A 17,198-nucleotide genomic window follows, 5' to 3' on the forward strand; every position below is an offset into this window, starting at 1 on the left:
TATTTTTAACCGTGAATTTCCTGTTTTTGAGAGAAGAGATTACTTGCAAGATAAGGGAGAAACTGCAACATACTTACGAAATACATATTCTTTAAGTTGGAGAATTTTAAAGATTGTAGCAACTTCGAACGTTTTGAGAGTCTATAACGAACATACTTCCAATGAATAACATAGTTGAGGGAATCCTTGGGTTCCGCTAACAATGTGTTAAACACAAAAATTTATGCATTTCACTAACAAAGTGTTAACTACGTCCACTAAGCAGAAGAAAAATAATTTTTTTAGAGAGAATATATATAAAAAAAAATCAGAAAATAAATTGTAAAAGATGACAAATACTTAAATAACTTAGGTTTCAGAAACGTTGTCCTCAAACCCCACTAACAGAACTAAGAAATACTTAGTTGTTCATAACATCATACAACAAATACAAGACATTCTAACATCGAGCATATGCAAATTTGGGAAGATCTTGGGTGGTTGGTCAAGTTCAATTTCATGTGTGTTAGGGATATGATTTGTCCAATCTTAAAATCTTCAATTGATAGAGATATATATACATAGTTTGATAAAGGGAAATGAGAGACGTGTATGTTTATGCGTCACGCAAATAAGCGATGGGTTCCCATTCGGATTTGCAGCAGTTGGTGGCATTCCATATCCGAATCCTTTCCCATTACGCTCCTCCCCGCCATTGTCTTCCCTCTTTCCACTCCCATAATCATGCCAATCTTTCTTGCAACCATCGCCTCTGTCTCTACTCATTCCTTCCTCTCACTCCTTGCTTCCACTTCTGATGCTTCTTCAACCTCCTCCTCCTCCTCCTCCTCCTCCTCCATTTTACCACTCAAATCCCCCTCTAAACGCCCTTCCATTTTCCCCTCCAGAGTTTCCCTCTCCGGAAAACCTGACCCCATTGCCGGAGTTCTGGACACCTCCCCGGAATCCGTTCGACGTGCTCGGGTGAGTCACGTTCTTCTTCCCTTCTATCTATGTTGTTAACAACAGACTGGTCTGTTGTTAATTAGTTCGAGATACATGTTATCTTATATACCATACCATGTCGTAGCCCATAAAGCGTAAATGGGTATTTGATCTAATAAAAAAGAAATCGTTATCTACCAAAAGAGTCACCATGTGAGGGGCAAGTTAATAAGTACACATTGGAAAAATCAAGGAAAATCATGAACTACTCCTTTTATTGCCAATTGGTTTTTTTTGATATGGAACCAGCTTGTTATTAAAAACTATAAGGCTTATTCGTCATAGATTTTAATGAACATTTTACTGCTGGCCAAGTATAGGGTGGTGGGAGCGAAGAGGAATTGACATATCTTAGTTACAATTACAACTAAGTGAGAACTAGCATAATGATTTTAGAAGAAATTGTAAAGCACCATCATGCTGTGTTATTATGGAAGGCTAGATAGAAGCTCATTGGCCTATAAAAATTGGCTTCTTATCCGAAAAATTGGTGCACACGACCTGAGGAGAATATCTCTACATAAGGGATTTGAATGATGCAGTTATATAACAAACATAACATGTGTGACAAAATAATATATGCAAGAAATTACTGATATACTTACTTTGCTATTACAAACACAAGGAAATATTAAAGGAATGGTAGGATAAAAGAAGTGCTGCATTCCATAAAACATTGAAGTTTATTCTTTGTAGATTGAGTTGCCAAGATCCAGCAGTGATCGAAAATGCTGCTCATTAATAGTTTAAAACATTTGTACTGATATTGGGCATGTTTAATTAGGAATTTGCTAGAACGAATTCAGTTTATGCTTAGCCTGAGTTTCTATTACTTTCGTATAACTCTTGTAATCTAATACTTGGTTTCTGCAAAGAAGTAGAGATCTGCTGATTGGAAGGCAGCGAGGGAATACCTTGATAGTGGATTTATCTATGAGGGCAGGATCGAAGGTTCAAATGCTGGAGGCTTACTTGTCCGATTTTATTCTCTTATGGGGTTTCTTCCATTCCCTCAATTGAGTCCGTCTCATTCTTGTAAAGGTACAAGTTTTTTTAATGCTATACTTTAAAATTTTTCATTAAGTTGCCTTGACAACATGTCCCATATTTTACTTTTATCCAGAGTAGGTCCTGAATTAAGATTAGTAAAAAAATTATGCTTCCCTTTTTACGTGGTCATTTCTTGGGTTAAATTCTATGGAGAGAAAGTCAGCAGTTTACCTAATGATGACTTAAATTTCTTGAGGTAGATGTGTTTCAAACTTTTAACATGATTCCTCCCTGCGCTTGCCTTCTGAATTTCTTGCAGAACCAAACAAGAGTATTCAAGATATTGCAAAAAGCTTAACTGGTTCGCTTATATCAGTAAAGGTAGTTAGCTTCTATGGTTGTCCGTAATTCTAATCATTTATAGTTCTGAAAGCTTCTCTTTTAGTTAGCTGAAGACTGGTATACCTCTATATATTTGGTCACTCCCTAGGTTTACTGCTGAAAGAAAGTAGGAGACTTGGATATTTGTTTCTTTAATTTCTTGATTTGTTGGATACACCTAAAATAAGGAGTTGAATTATAGATGGTTTGATAATGTACACACTCAGTCACATCCCAAACACCAACTTTTGTCTTGGAGGAAGCAAAGTTCTCTACAACCATGAATCTCTTTTGAGGGTTGCTTTATTTATTGTTTTTCTTTTCTATCTTTCTTTCTTTCTTTCTGTCTCCATTTTTTTCTTTAAAAAAAAAAAAGATTATAAGAAACGATCATTGTATTTAACCGAAAGCAAGACAGCCTAGGGGTTGGAGGAAGAGGAATCCCCTGAATAACAAACTTACAAAAGTGCAGTGCCCACTGTCACTGTCTCTATCACTAATAATCATGAAGCAGATGAAGTCACAAAATAGTTTTTATGGTTTTTACACAAGCAAGAGGTTGTACGTTGTACATTATTACATCCGCTGAGGATGATTTCCTTAAACAATTCTCTGATTTCTCTCTTTCCAAATAAACTATGAGGAATAGGAAAAAAAAAAAAAAAAAACTAAAGAGTAGGTCCGATAGTTCACTTCCATAAGATTCTAGCTTTTCCTTTGAAAAAACCCAGATATAAATACTTTCATTTAGCCATACATCCACAGAAACTGGGAGGGAGATAGCAAGTTAAAATGGTAGAAAATAAAGCTCCACATTTTCTAACCAAAATATAGCAGCAGAAGAAAAACGGTCCAGTGATTTCTTGTCTCTAAAGCAAAGGCAAATGGAAGGAGAAAGACTCCAGTGAGGAAACTTTCTCTGAACTCCGTCTTCGGTGTTTGGGCTCCTGTTTAACAAAGACCAAGTGAAGATCTTTACTTTCTTGGGGACTTCAAAGTTGGAAACTTTGTCCATTTCTCGAACTCTGAACGCCGGCCTTGGTTTGGTGAGATGGACTAAGGCTGATTTAACAGAGAGCTCCGGACGACGCCATCAAAGCCCCTCTCAAATTGGACGGACTCAAGTTCACGGCCCATCATGATAATTCCCTGTCAAACAGTTTTCTACAAATACCTTAGTTCCACATCAGCTTTGAGCCTTGCAACCCAGCAATCAGCAATCCGCAATAGAAGCCCCCTTTTTAGACCAGAGGCCATAGAAGTCAGGAAAAACAGAGGATAAAGAGATTTTGCCCACCCCAAGAGTCTTCCCAAAAACATATGTGATGCCTGTTGGCCACCTTAACTGAACAAAATCCAATAACCACTTTAGAAAATGATCACTCTCCCCACCCTGCTTATTAGGTTTATCGAGAGAAAATATCCCATTCTGCATAGTGTGCACTTTGGAAATTGAACTATGGGATGACATATCCCTGCTTATTAGGTTCAGAACCTGTTGAATATAAATTCAGCTGATCCAATTTAGGTCCAAAATAAATTTTATCATCATGGTCAGTGAAGAGAGTAAAACATATGGATCATGTGGAGAGCAGTGCCATATTTTGATTTTTCATAAAGTGAAATGGGAGTTGTAATATAATTGTTTATGATGGAAATTAGGGAAAAATTAGGAGTCTCTTCCATGTGGGTGAGCTAGTTCTTTCATCATTCATATTAACATTTAACCATCTTTGCTTGTGAAATATTTAAGTAAGAATATGTTAAACCCTGCCATTTCTTGTTTTCAAGGTAATCCAAGCAGATGAGAGAAACAAGAAATTGATATTTTCAGAGAAGGAAGCTACGTGGTCAAAGTTTTCTGGGCAAGTGGGTGTGGGAGATGTCTATGAAGCTAAAGTTGGATCTCTGGAGGATTATGGTGCTTTTGTACATCTACGTTTCTCTGATGGTAATATTTTGTTTCCTATTAATCTTATCTGCTGACGCTGATGTATTTAGAAATCAATGGCCACTTATTTTCCCAAATTCTGCAGGTCTTTATCATCTTACTGGGCTAGTACATGTATCAGAAGTTTCATGGGATCTAGTTCAGGATGTACGAGACATATTAAGTGAGGGTGACGAAGTGACAGTGAAAGTCATTAATGTTGATAGGCAAGTGTTCTCAGATTCCTTCTTGTTACCGACTAATTTGCTATTTGCATTTTCTAGGAAACATCTGTTATTTTTAGTATTTTCAATTATTATGTAGTAGATTTATCTCTTTTTTCTATTATTTACTTATTTTGCATGGACCTCATGAAATTTGTTAGGTTCAGGGTTTTGGTTATGTTGGATAGGGAAGTCGGTTAGGAAGTAGGTGGAATTGTAGAAAGTGGGAAATTAGAGTCACAAGGATAGGTGAAGATTCTCATAAATCCCTCCCCATTTTTTAACAATTATTACTTTTATTATGATTATTTACCAATAATCCCCACTCCATATTAAGAATCAGATTGCTTCTGATTCTCAACGAAATACAATCTGTTTTACTTTGATTATGCAATTTCTGAATTTAGAAACAGGAGTCATTTGAATTGTAATTTTCGCACAAGGTTAAGAAATGGAAAACGAGAAAAATGTGATAGACTTACTAAATTTATATCATCTCAAACTTTTAGTCCACGATCTTTGCCATGCATTTCAGCATTGGGATGCTGAATTTGTCTTATCGGTTTCACGCAGGGATAAGTCTAGGATCACATTGTCGATCAGACAACTCGAGGAAGATCCACTTTTAGAAACATTGGACAAAGTAATACCGCAGGTTTGTAAAACATTATTGTACGCATTTAGTCAACCTTTTCAACTACTCTCATCTCCTAACCAAGCTTTAGCTATATGATGAACGTCATAATTAACAGGACAGTTCTGCTGAACCTGATTCTTTCGGACCTAAAAGCGACAGCGAAATAATACCCCTCCCTGGACTTGGAACAATAATTGAAGAGCTACAGCAGGAAGAGGGGTATGTTACTATTTTTAGTTTGACATATTGAGGGTCATTTCTGAAAAGCTTTGAAAGTAACACGAGCACTGTCTTTAAAGATTACTGATAACAACAATGTATCAGCATCAACAGTAATAAATATGCTGTGGCTTGTTCTGAAATCAATAGCTAATATTCTAGTGATATTTGGACATGTGCAATTTTATGGACATGCTAAATTTCCATAAGCACGGACGAAGTAATTTTACACATACAAACAAGGAGATGTGACAACTAACTCAAAAGATCTTCTTTTTAACTTTCGCGCATACTTTCACTCCATGGATTACCCTTGTTGGGGTTTTAGTCATCGGTGGAGATCATATTATGAGTTCGTGGCTTCTCAAGTTATCTTGACCATGAGTTACAATATGATCTTAATTTGGCTAGTTTGAATATCAGTATAGTAGATGTTCGTGTCAACCGACAAGGATTTGAGAAACGGGTGGTTTCACAAGACCTACAGCTTTGGCTATCGAATGTAAGTTGGTTTTGTTCCTATGAATATGATGTGGGGTTTCGTCATTGGCTTCACTTTTTCGCCTCTCATCTCATTGCTACTGTAGGCACCTCCCATTGAAAAGAAGTTCACTCTCCTTGCTCGTGCCGGGAGGCAGGTAATCGTCTCTCCTCACACACAACAGAAACACATGCAACAGATACTAATCCATTATGTGTGTGAATTTAGGTTCAAGAAATTCAGCTGACAACATCACTCGATCAGGAAGGTATAAAGAGGGCATTGCAGCGAGTGTTGGAACGTGTCCCATGATTTCGGAAACAAAGTTCGTTTTTGTTCGATTTTGTATGAAGTTTTCTGTAAAGAAGATGATGCCAACTCAATTGTTTCCAGTAAGTTGTATATTTTGTCTGATCTCTACATCTATTCTAATGGTAAAAGTAAAAGGTGTTGTAAGCATGAATGCTCGATCCTCGTATAACAACAGCCTTCTGCTTGGAAGACTTGTAGTTTTTGCTTTTCGTAGTCAATATTATATATATGTATGTATGTACATATTCTTTGTTTCATTGAATTCAAAGAAAATTTCAACTAACCTTTGTTTCTTATATTCTTTACTTTCTATATCTCATTCTTCTCACCATAGCTAATATGACCCTATTTGGTATACATATTTGAATTCTCGATCTCTGTGTTCGATATATTTTGTAAGTTTCAGTTCATATTGTATTACAAAAAATTTTAAGTTAGAAATTAAATTTAAGTGTGTTTAAAAGAAGTTCACTTAAACATTGATTTATCTAATAATATAGTTAACATTTAAAATTTTTGTATTTGTACATACCTTATGATTGAAAAGATTATAGGTCCTTTTTGTAAGACTAAAATAATCTGACATTCAAATCTAAAATTATTCAAATATTTTATTGAATTAATTTAGACAGTACAAATCTGTAAGAAATCAAATCTGTAAGAAATCAAATCTTCTTGTTTTATTATATATTTTATCGAGAGAATAATTAACTCTTTTTGTCCCTAAATAATTACACCCATATAGAATACAAATTGGGAATAAATGTAAGTTTGAATTACCTAAATAATTACATAGATGGCTAAAGGTCTATCTATATATGATCATTAAAAGAAAATAAAACAAGTTATTTTTATCCTTTGAAATATTGTAATTGTGCACGATCATGAATAGAATAGACTCGTTTGGTTTAACGTTTTGTACGTGTTTAATTTATTATTTTACTACCACTCAAAATAGTTTTATTTTAAAATGTATTTGAAAAATTGTTTACCAAATTTCTTTTAAATAGAAATGTCCTTTTCTCTGCCCAATTTAATTAGGCTTTAGAGAGATATTTGGTTGAACATGATTTGTGTTTTAAAAATGGTACTAATTATTTCAAAACTACTCTCAAATATATTATTAATAGTTGTCATAATTGGCACCTCAATTTAGGATTTTGATTTTCTTTAGAAAAGAATAATTACTTAGAGATCCTTATATTTGTTTAAGAGACTGAATCTTTAATCTTCGAAGTAGCATTCGACATTATTTTCTTCGTTGATCAATTTTAAAAATGCGGTGAGATTGCATCATCAACTTTTAGAATAGTAATTTAGATGTTTTCATATATAGCAAAATGAGTTAATATATTTACAAATACAACAAATTTTTATCTATGATAAATAATAATAGACTCCGATAAGAATCTATCACTTCAATGATAGAATCTGATAAATTTCTATTTGAGTTAATCACGATCTATCACTTGTACTAATAGAAAATAAAATTTATCTATTTTTATAAATTATCTTTTTAAACAAATAAATAAGTGCACGATAAACTCTTGGTTGAATTTTTTTTTTTTTATAAACTTTGAATTTTGTTCGATTTTATTTTTAAATTTATCTCAAAGTTCATTCTAGATTTTTATTATGAAGTCTAAATATTTTGTTGTTTTATTATTCTTAAAAAATCCCCTTCTTATGATACATTTCAAATATGTATTTACATATTGTATTTTCTTGCAAAATAACGTAACTAAAATTCGTCAATCAAAAATACTAAAACTAAAAATACTACATCAATTAAAAAAAAAAAAAACTAAGCTCAACAAATTCACATTGTTTTCTTCAAATTAACAATTTGCCAGTTTCACGAGTAGAATATAGAACAAAATATTTCTTTCATTAAGTAGTTGAACAAAAAATAGTAATTTTAAGTTTTTAGTTTTAACTTTTTTTTCAAGAAATTGTAATGATTGCTTGAGGAGGGTTAGCAAAAGCTTAAAATTCCAAATCGAGCCGTTGTTTATAATAAGTAATCACACATAAAATATACTATTTATTTTTGTATCCCTCTAAGAGTATTAAACTATCAAAAAATATAATATAAACTATGTCTATTGTATGTACAATAACGTTTGCCCTCTCAACCTTTCAATTTTTTGAACACCTCTATAGCATAGCACAACGCATGTGAATTGAGTTATGTTCGAAAAGATCGTAAAGAAAATAATAAATAGGGAGTAGGGTTTGGGACTTACAGTTATTAGGGTTTGAAAGGATAAGGATTTTGGCAGAGAAATAAATGGGTGTGGGATGTGATTTGTTGTTATTATTATTTATTCCCAATGAAAAAAGTGTTGGGAGAAAGAGAGAGAGAGAGAGTGTGTGTATTGAAAGTGAACCTTCAAGTCGTATCCCTCTGCTGCCAATGGGAATGTCATTTCCCTCCATACTTTCTTTTCTATATCTATATATAGAAAATTACTTTTGATTCAAGATGATTTAGATTTGATCTCTAAATTTCTAACCTTTTTCATCTCAATTTTTCATGAGATATGTAAATGTTTGTTACTTAATTTAAAATAATTTGTGAAGTAAAATTTTCAATTTGATTTTGAAAATGAAGAAAAATAGATGAAATTTGTTAACATACACATGAAAGACGAAAATTAAATATTTAGAATTTTAGTTAATTAATATTTGGAAGGTTATGTGACTTTTAACAAATAGAGACCGAACACTGTTGATATGTTATTCAAAGTTTTAATTTTATTCCTAAGTTTTAATAGGCTTCTTCAAATCTAATAGTCATTTTGAAACGTGATGATTAGAGGTTCACATTCTATATTTAAAATGTGTTTATAAATTTAAATCCCAAGAGTTTATACATTCGTAGTTTTTTACTATTTTTGTTCACAAATTATTCACAAATTTAAAATTAGAGTAATAATTTACCGCACATCTAACACACATAATCTACTGTGATTCCTGCCATCGAACTATTTCATGTAATCTAATGATTAATGTAATTTGATGAACCTTTTTTGAAAATGACAATTCAGTGTAAAATCATCTCGGAAGATATTTGAAATCGTTTTTTTTAAGACAAATTTCAAAAGTGATCAGAATTAACCTTTTCAACAAAAAGAAATCAAATTCAAAATGACAAAAAGTCAGATCATCATGGCACCTAGTGGTCATTGGGACTGGTGAAAAAAAAATAGGACTTTGAAAAAATAAATTCAAACCCAATGACTGCCTGTCTACATATTGTAGAGTCATGCAGTAAATTTAGGATTTATTTAGGTTTATGCAACCCATCCCAACACAAACCCTAAACAAAACAAAAAAAGACACCGATCAAAACAAAAACCATATGTTAATGAATTGAAAGTTCGAAACCCATATTTTTAACTCATCAAAAAAAAAAAAAAAAAAAGGGAGACACCCATAAGAGAGAGAGAGAGAGAGAGAGAGAAACATTTTTAAAATGGGATGAACTCAGCAAAAAAAAAAAAAAAAAAAAAAAAAAAAAAAAAAAAAACAAGCAAATCAACCGAGCAAAGAATCAGTGGAGGCGGATTTGGGGACAGCTAAAGAGTACTATAGCTGAAAAGTGCTTACAAAAAGACAAGCTATGTCAAAGTATCATTAAATATACTCACAAAAGAAGAGCCATGACAAACGACAACAACAACAAACAACATTTAGAAGCTATCCAAGTCAAGTCATAAAGACATAATAAAAATCATACCAAAGTTCATAAGAGACATCATCAATGCTTTTCTCTTATTAAGCCCCGCTGCCACTGTCACTATTTGGTGGGGTCATCTTCTTTTCCACCGTTTTCATTGCAATCTTCTTTGCAGCTGATTTCTGTGTGTTTTCTTGATGACCCTTTACAAAGCTCGACTGGATACTTCTTCCCATTTAGCTCCATCTTCCTTAGTACTGCTTTACCAAGATCAATCCCGCAAATATCAGCAAGTCTTACAAGATAAAGCAAAACATCTGATAGTTCTTCACCAAGATGTTGCTTCTCTTCTTCTTTCCAGTCAGGAAGGCCTCTTGGAACCTCCCCTTTCCATTGGAATATCTCTGATAACTCACCAACTTCGGACACCTGAAGTATATTCCAAAACAGAGAGTCAAAAGCCATGAAGAATGGGACAAGTTAAGAGTGTAAGAAATTTTCTATTTGGCAGTCAAAGTTGGGATATTCTCATAGACAAACAGACAAAACTTCAAATAAACTAATCATTTATGCGCAATCCACTAAATAGAATGGCTATCAAGATTCTCTGACGATGCTTAATCCAATTTCAAATAGTTTAAACAGTTCAAACAGAAGCCGCTTTCACTGTTCCTAAAATTTGTACCTCATGAATGGGAGAATGATTGCTATGCTAAAATGAGATAAAATCTGGGCGGTCAAATGAGTAACCTATGCATAAAATTTCAAGGCAAACAGAAATTGTTCTCCCAAAGATCTTCAATGTCGCAATATAACTTCCGTTAAATTAGTTCTTCAGCGATTAAGCTTCAATGAAACCCTAAAGGAACGAGGAAGTATTGAATGATTCATCGACGAATGAGAAATCCCAACTAAACATTTATTAACACAATACCGACATGAAAAAGACCGATCAACCCTCTCATTCCTCATCGGGAAAACGAACCACTAAACATTCATCATATATCGTTCCGAAGAATGCGATACATTCATATTCTAATTCCACAATGCAAACGCGCAAGAATATACAGTTTGCCGAAAGAACATTAATACATTACCATCGCGAGAAGGAGATTTCTAGGGCTATGAAACTGATCCCAGTCCCTCTCTTTAGCAAAATCCGCCATCATGTTCTTCAATTTCTTGAGAGTTACGTCCATTTCTACAACCTCAGCCATCGCCAGGCGCTGACAGGTAAGTAGTCGCGTTCACTTTTGTCAAACCGGAACACCGTACGCGGGCAGAAGGAGAAGTAAAAGACGGCCGCCGTTTACTCGCCGGACATGAAATTGGAGAGAAGCATTAACTTAGTAAAAGGAAAAACGTCGGGGGTTCTGTTTATGTAGTGCCTTTTTCACTGGGATCACGGGAGAGAGGGAATTAATGACCGGGTACGGGAAAATGCCGGTTGATATGACGGGTGGTTTCATAGCTGCGGAACAAACAGATGTCGGTTACTCGGTTAGTAAGGTTTTTTTTATTTATTTATTTGGGGATTAATTTGCAAAAAAGAAAATCTTTTGTTGGAGAGAATAATAGTTGTAATAATAATAATAATATTGGAGCATAGGAATTATTCCGTGAATCAATGTACGTTGTAATAGAGCCCACTCTACACTATCTCCCATTTAGGTATGTGAATTAACTTTTTTTTCTTTCTTTTGTTTATTATTTTCATTTTCATTCAGTCAAAATCCATGGGAAGAAGATTCACACAAAAACAAAATAGTTTTATCGAGGATAAACCGTATAAAGAATAGGAGACACCCGTTCTTCTAATGTCTTTCTTGCGTCGTTATAAAAGTGGCACAAAGAAAATAGGTTCAATATCATGTCTTTATCGATGAGAAAAGATACCTCTGTGGAAGTATTTGGAACAAAAAGTTGATTGTCATGTAAATTGTTGTGGTTGAATTCGTTTGTGTTTGTAGGTGTAAATGTGTTTGAAATATAAACTATTTTAGTTTGAGAATGTAATAATAAATGCGATAACATCAAAAAAATAAAAAAAGAATGAAATAATGTTAATCGTAAGTAATAGAGGATTACAAAATAATATCACAAAAGATAATTAGATGTTTCCTTCACAGTTTCTATCATAGCGAATCTACGTAGGACTAGGAGGTTGCTGCCCTCATCAAATTATCGATTTTTTTAAGAAATAGTAGAACGTTAGACTACGTTTTTGTAATATTTAAATTATACTTTTTTGATTAAAGCATTCAACTAAACCTTTTAATTATATATATATATATATATATATTTGCATTATATTATTAGTGATACTGTTGAAAACTATATTTGATTGAAAATAATTTAAAATTTTCTTAAATAATCTAAAAAAATAAAAGAGAAAATTTAGATTAGAAAGCTCATTTTTCTACAAATACGTTGTGATCATTATGAAAAAAGCTAACAAAATCCAACCATCAACTTTAATTATAATTATAGAGGATAATAAGTGTTTTTAATTAGTAAGAAGAAAACTAACCTGGTTTTTATTATGATATTACTTTAATTAAGGTCATTATCAGTAACATCACAACAACTTCTGTACTAAATATAAACCAATTCAAACTTTGTTTACAAACACATCTTACTATATCTAAGTTTGATATAACAACATTTCTTAATACTATAAATATAATAAAATCTGTTAGAGGATATTGTCACTACTACAAATTTGATATTTTTTTATGAATGCAAATTTTGATTTCTTGATCGTCTTGGCAAAGGATCATCAAGACAAATATTTTTCTTGATACAATGTTTATCTTGACAGTCTTGTACATCAAGAAAAGTCCCCATATTTTATTAAAGAAATACGAAAAAACGTAAAAACAAAAAAGTGTATTCTTAATTTATTTGATGGGCAAAGTTTCCTTAGTTTTGTTGATGGTCCACAAATGTCAAGAAAACTATTTTTCAATGGATAATAAACATCAAAGATAATATTAACTATACGAAGAAGGTAAAAATTGACATACAGATATATATGATTCACTAACAATATTAGCTACATTCACTGACAAAGATAAAACAAATATTATTGGAGAGAATGTATACAAATACAATACAACCATTAGGTTATAGAGTTTATATATTGCATTTCTCTAAACCTTACTAGATTAATCGCACATCTAAAGGTTATATTGCAAATATTGGTTTATTATGTAACTTTTTTTATAAATGTCTTTATATATTTGATTATTATTATTAAATTTAAGATTTTGTCAATTTTGGGGCACACTCTTTGGGCTCAAGCTTTGTTGGTTTTGAGGGTAACCCTTTGGGCTTGAGCTTGATGACTTTTGGGCTTAATGATTTGGATTTGGACTTGATGCATGGCTTTAAGCCTAATTCTTTGGACTTTAATGAACTTTTTAGGCTTATTTGAACACTGAGTTTGAATAACATAAGATTCAATTTGACCAAACTAACTTTTAATTAACAAACATGACATTATTTAAAATTTTTCATTTTCGTATTCATATTTAATTTAGGATACAATTATTGATTGACATGTCCCAATTTTAATACTATTGTAAATTTTCAATTTAAATATATCAATATGAAAAAATTGAAGATAGGATATATGAATTATTCATCACCTATGTATCTTTTGAGCTCAAACGAAAAAAAAGAGAGAGATGAACATAAACCAAAAATAATAGAGAAAAATGTTTTAAAAAATAGTGAAAAAGGTAGGGTGTTAAGTTGTATATAAAGTTTACTTGCCTAATATTAACAAATACTTTAACTAAAAATAACGTTGTAATACATTTTCTAATTTAGAAAACTAGGAAGAATTATATTTTTTAGTTAGAGATACAAAAAGCAGAAGTGTTATCAAACAGATCGTAAGAGAACATTTTTTTTAACAAAGGACAAAAGTTTAGGTATATTCACATTATAATTTGATGATGTAACTTATGGTTTAATGCAGAATCCTTCTAAGTTGGTATACCACATAATTAGTTAATAGTTAGTGTGTGTGTATATATATGTATATATTTTGTTTGTGTTGAAAAAGGGTTGGCTGGTAAACTTTGCTTAAGACAAATGATAATAATTATAATGTTGCCCTAACCTTTCTCTCTCTTACCTTCCACAGTTTTTATTTATATAAAAGGGAGAGGGGAAACATCTAATTTTAGCAAGGTATCTCCTAAAAGCATCTGCACTTTTTTGGTTTCTTGTTATCTTGGACTTTCTCTCTTTCTTTCGTTCTTTCTTTTCCTTTGTCCATTTTTTACGATGTCGACTGCAGTCGGTTCTCTCTCGACTAAGGATGTTAAGTTTAATCCTCAAGTAAGAGAGGAAGAACTCGGTAGGATGACGATGATAGATCGAGAAGAAGAAAAGATCACTGAAGAAGAAGAAGAAGAGAACAAACTTAAGGGAGAGAGAGAAATGGATCTCGGTCCTCTATTCTCTCTCAAAGAACAACTCGAAAAAGATAAGGTAAATTTTCAATTATGGTTAACTTAGAGTATTACTAACCGCACATCCAACCTTTCATTTCTAGAAATGTATAATATCATATTATTTAACTACTAGTCTAAGCTTATTTTAACTATTGCAACGATTGTGTTTGGAATTCACGTGAATTTGGTTTTCTATACGTAGGACGATGAAAGTTTGAGGAAATGGAAAGAACAGCTGCTGGGTAGTGTGGATCTCTCAGCCATTGGAGGTGAAAATAAACATTAACTCTTCTTTGTAATCATCATGTTTTACTTTAAGAATCATAACTAAACAACTCTTTCATGATATTATAAGCCAAAATCTTCCAAATACTTTATTTGCCAACCATTAGTTTTGTCTTCTTTTTTCTTTAAATGGTCGAAAAAATTCAAAGAAAGTAATAAAACTTGGAAACACAAGAAAAATAATACTTGATATTGCTATATAAATGATTATTAAAAAATATTATATGGATTGAAATTAAGGGTTTGAAACAAACGAAGACAACTGTATTTATAATATCTTGTCTAGGGACTCAAAGTTCTAATTTAGAATCGGTGCTTCATATTATAAATTTAGTATGAACTATAATTTATGAAAAGTCCATGTATTGATTAAATATATTTAGTAAGAGAAATAGAAGGGTTTAAGGATTTACCTTGACACATTATTTGTAACAAAGTTCAATTAATAAGATAAAGTAATGTATGTTTTATTATGGTGAAAAGCAGAAAGTAAAGAAGCAGAAGTGAAAATCCTGAGCCTAACCATCCAATGTCCAGGGCGACAAGATCTTGTGCTCCCATTGCCATTTACCAAAACAGCTTCCAAGAGTAGTAGTAGCTGCCTCTTCACCTTAAAGGAAGGCTCTCGGTACCGACTCCTGTTCAGTTTTGTCGTTGCTGGGAACATCGTCTCGGGTCTCAAGTACACAAACACTGTCTGGAAGACTGGGGTTAGAGGTTGGTATTCATCATATCATTTGAACAAGTCGAAAAAATAAAACTTGGTTTTTTACTTTTGGTTTGATGGGTTTTGGATTCAAAGGATGAAAATATTCATCTGCATGTCGATATAAATATTTTATCGGTTTATCTACGTAGAACAATTGAATTTCGAGATGATCGATATTTTGATTGTTGGTGGTTGGACTATCGTGTTTGGCAGTGGATCATAGCAAGAAAATGCTTGGAACTTTCAGTCCTCAGAAGGAACCTTATGTGTATGAAATGGAAGAAGAAACTACACCCTCTGGAATGTTTGCAAGAGGATCCTATTCTGCAAGAACAAAGGTCACTAGTCTCGTGTTTAATAACTATTTCGTTCTTAATATCACTACTTTTATTTTTTAGATAAACATTTGGAATTCTTAATCAAATGGTAAAAACAAAAACATATTTTTAGACTCTGCTTGATTTTAGTCTTCTGTTGTTAAACAGTTTGTGGATGATGATGGGAAGTGCTATTTGGATGTGAGTTACCATTTTGAAATCCAAAAGAAATGGCCAACAACACCCTCTACTTCATCATGAATATTATATATATATGTTGTTGTTGTTTATTAATTTCAACAAAAACTTTGTTCTAATTCCTATATTTGGAGATATAGCTTTGGCTTTATTATCATTATTCTTATTATTATTGTGTTTCTTTTTTCCATTAGCTTTTGCTGTAATCCAAATTGGAATTATGTCTATTCACTTGTTCATTCAATATATATATACAGATTTTTTTTCCTCTCTCATGTATTTGTTATATGATTTATTTTCTTTTGGGCAATTTTTTACCATCTTTTATCAACTAACAAATAGGCTAAATTATCATTTGTTATAAGTTCAATCAAATATGTTGATATTATTGTTTTAGTACAACAAATGTAATTTATGTTAACATCGTGATATTTTTAATGCCAATTACTATATTGAGCTATGTGGGACAACTTAATATCTATCTAGCTAAGGTTCCGAGAAAGTTATTAGAATTTGTATAGTTTTCATAATTTTAAATGGAAGAACATAAAATTTAAATTAGATATTGAAGGTATGATCTGTAAAATATTCTATATAGTTTAAGAACTCATTAGAGATAAACTTAATTAAAGTTTAAAAAGAGTTCACATTCAAATAGATAGAAACTTTATAACATTCAACGTCTAAAATTATATATTTAAAAATTATTATCTAAAAATTAAATTTCGTCTATAATAATATTCTAACGTTTTTACAAATACATTGAGATAATTGATATATTTAGTGCACTTTATTTATTGTACATAAGTTGGAGCAATTTTAAAATTATAAAAACCATTTTTCTCATATTTAAAATCACTTTTAAACATATTTTTAATCATTTAAAATTGTCCAAATATGAAAATAAGTTTAGTTAAACTATAATTAACTAAATCTTTTAGAGATTCCATCCTAATTATAGAACTAAAGAAGATCACTCGGAATTAATTGATAAAAAGAATATTGGAAGAAGGTTTGGTGGGATATTTCCCTTTTAGGTTTATTATCTTATCAATGACATTATTGTCATTCATGTGGTGCCAAAAAATTAGATACTTTATCTTAAATAATAAATAAAAACAAAACTTTTCATTTTCTCCTTTTAGAGAAGGAGAGATTTTATGCATAAAAGTTTTTTAGCTTAATTATTTGTGTCCCATCGTAAAATCGTACAGAGCTCAATTGATGTAAACGGCATTAGATTTAAGATATTCCTCGTTCTTATTATACTAAAAATAACAATAATATTTATCTGTGTCCATTTTATCAAAATGAGTATAACTCAACTGACGTATTAATAATAATAAATTTATGTCATTTTAAAAAAAAATTGGCTTCTTACCC

At 31.7% G+C, this 17,198-nt stretch overlaps 3 protein-coding genes across 6 annotated transcripts; 2 read left to right on the forward strand and 1 right to left on the reverse strand.

The window, feature by feature from the left end:
• Positions 1–582: 582 nt before the first annotated feature.
• LOC103494553 (uncharacterized) lies at positions 583–6,441 on the forward strand. 4 transcript variants are annotated; one of them, XM_051087324.1, is made up of 10 exons: positions 583–963; positions 1,866–2,025; positions 2,294–2,355; positions 4,147–4,306; positions 4,392–4,512; positions 5,083–5,164; positions 5,262–5,365; positions 5,777–5,867; positions 5,953–6,003; positions 6,075–6,441. In XM_051087324.1, exons 1-10 carry the CDS (start codon positions 592–594, stop codon positions 6,156–6,158), a joined length of 1,287 nt encoding a protein of 428 aa, XP_050943281.1. In that variant the 5' UTR covers positions 583–591; the 3' UTR covers positions 6,159–6,441. The 4 variants fall into 4 exon arrangements, with proteins under 4 accessions (XP_050943281.1, XP_008454000.2, XP_050943283.1 ...); XM_008455778.3 differs by having other exon boundaries at positions 5,789–5,867; XM_051087326.1 differs by having other exon boundaries at positions 815–963; positions 1,860–2,025.
• Positions 6,442–9,698: 3,257 nt separating this feature from the next.
• LOC103494554 (uncharacterized) lies at positions 9,699–11,250 on the reverse strand. The gene is made up of 2 exons (XM_008455781.2): positions 10,938–11,250; positions 9,699–10,269 (listed from the first exon to the last, which is right to left on the reverse strand). Exons 1-2 carry the CDS (start codon positions 11,055–11,057, stop codon positions 9,961–9,963), a joined length of 429 nt encoding a protein of 142 aa, XP_008454003.2. The 5' UTR covers positions 11,058–11,250; the 3' UTR covers positions 9,699–9,960.
• A 2,671-nt stretch (positions 11,251–13,921) lies between these two features.
• Positions 13,922–16,088, forward strand: LOC103494555 (rho GDP-dissociation inhibitor 1-like). The gene is made up of 5 exons (XM_008455783.3): positions 13,922–14,343; positions 14,509–14,575; positions 15,078–15,308; positions 15,514–15,638; positions 15,786–16,088. The coding sequence occupies exons 1-5, from the start codon at positions 14,137–14,139 to the stop codon at positions 15,876–15,878; spliced, it is 723 nt and encodes a 240-aa protein (XP_008454005.2). The 5' UTR covers positions 13,922–14,136; the 3' UTR covers positions 15,879–16,088.
• The last annotated feature ends 1,110 nt before the right edge of the window (positions 16,089–17,198 follow it).

The sequence above is a fragment of the Cucumis melo genome, chromosome 7 (assembly GCF_025177605.1).
Source record: "Cucumis melo cultivar AY chromosome 7, USDA_Cmelo_AY_1.0, whole genome shotgun sequence".
Classification (NCBI taxonomy): domain Eukaryota; kingdom Viridiplantae; phylum Streptophyta; class Magnoliopsida; order Cucurbitales; family Cucurbitaceae; genus Cucumis; species Cucumis melo.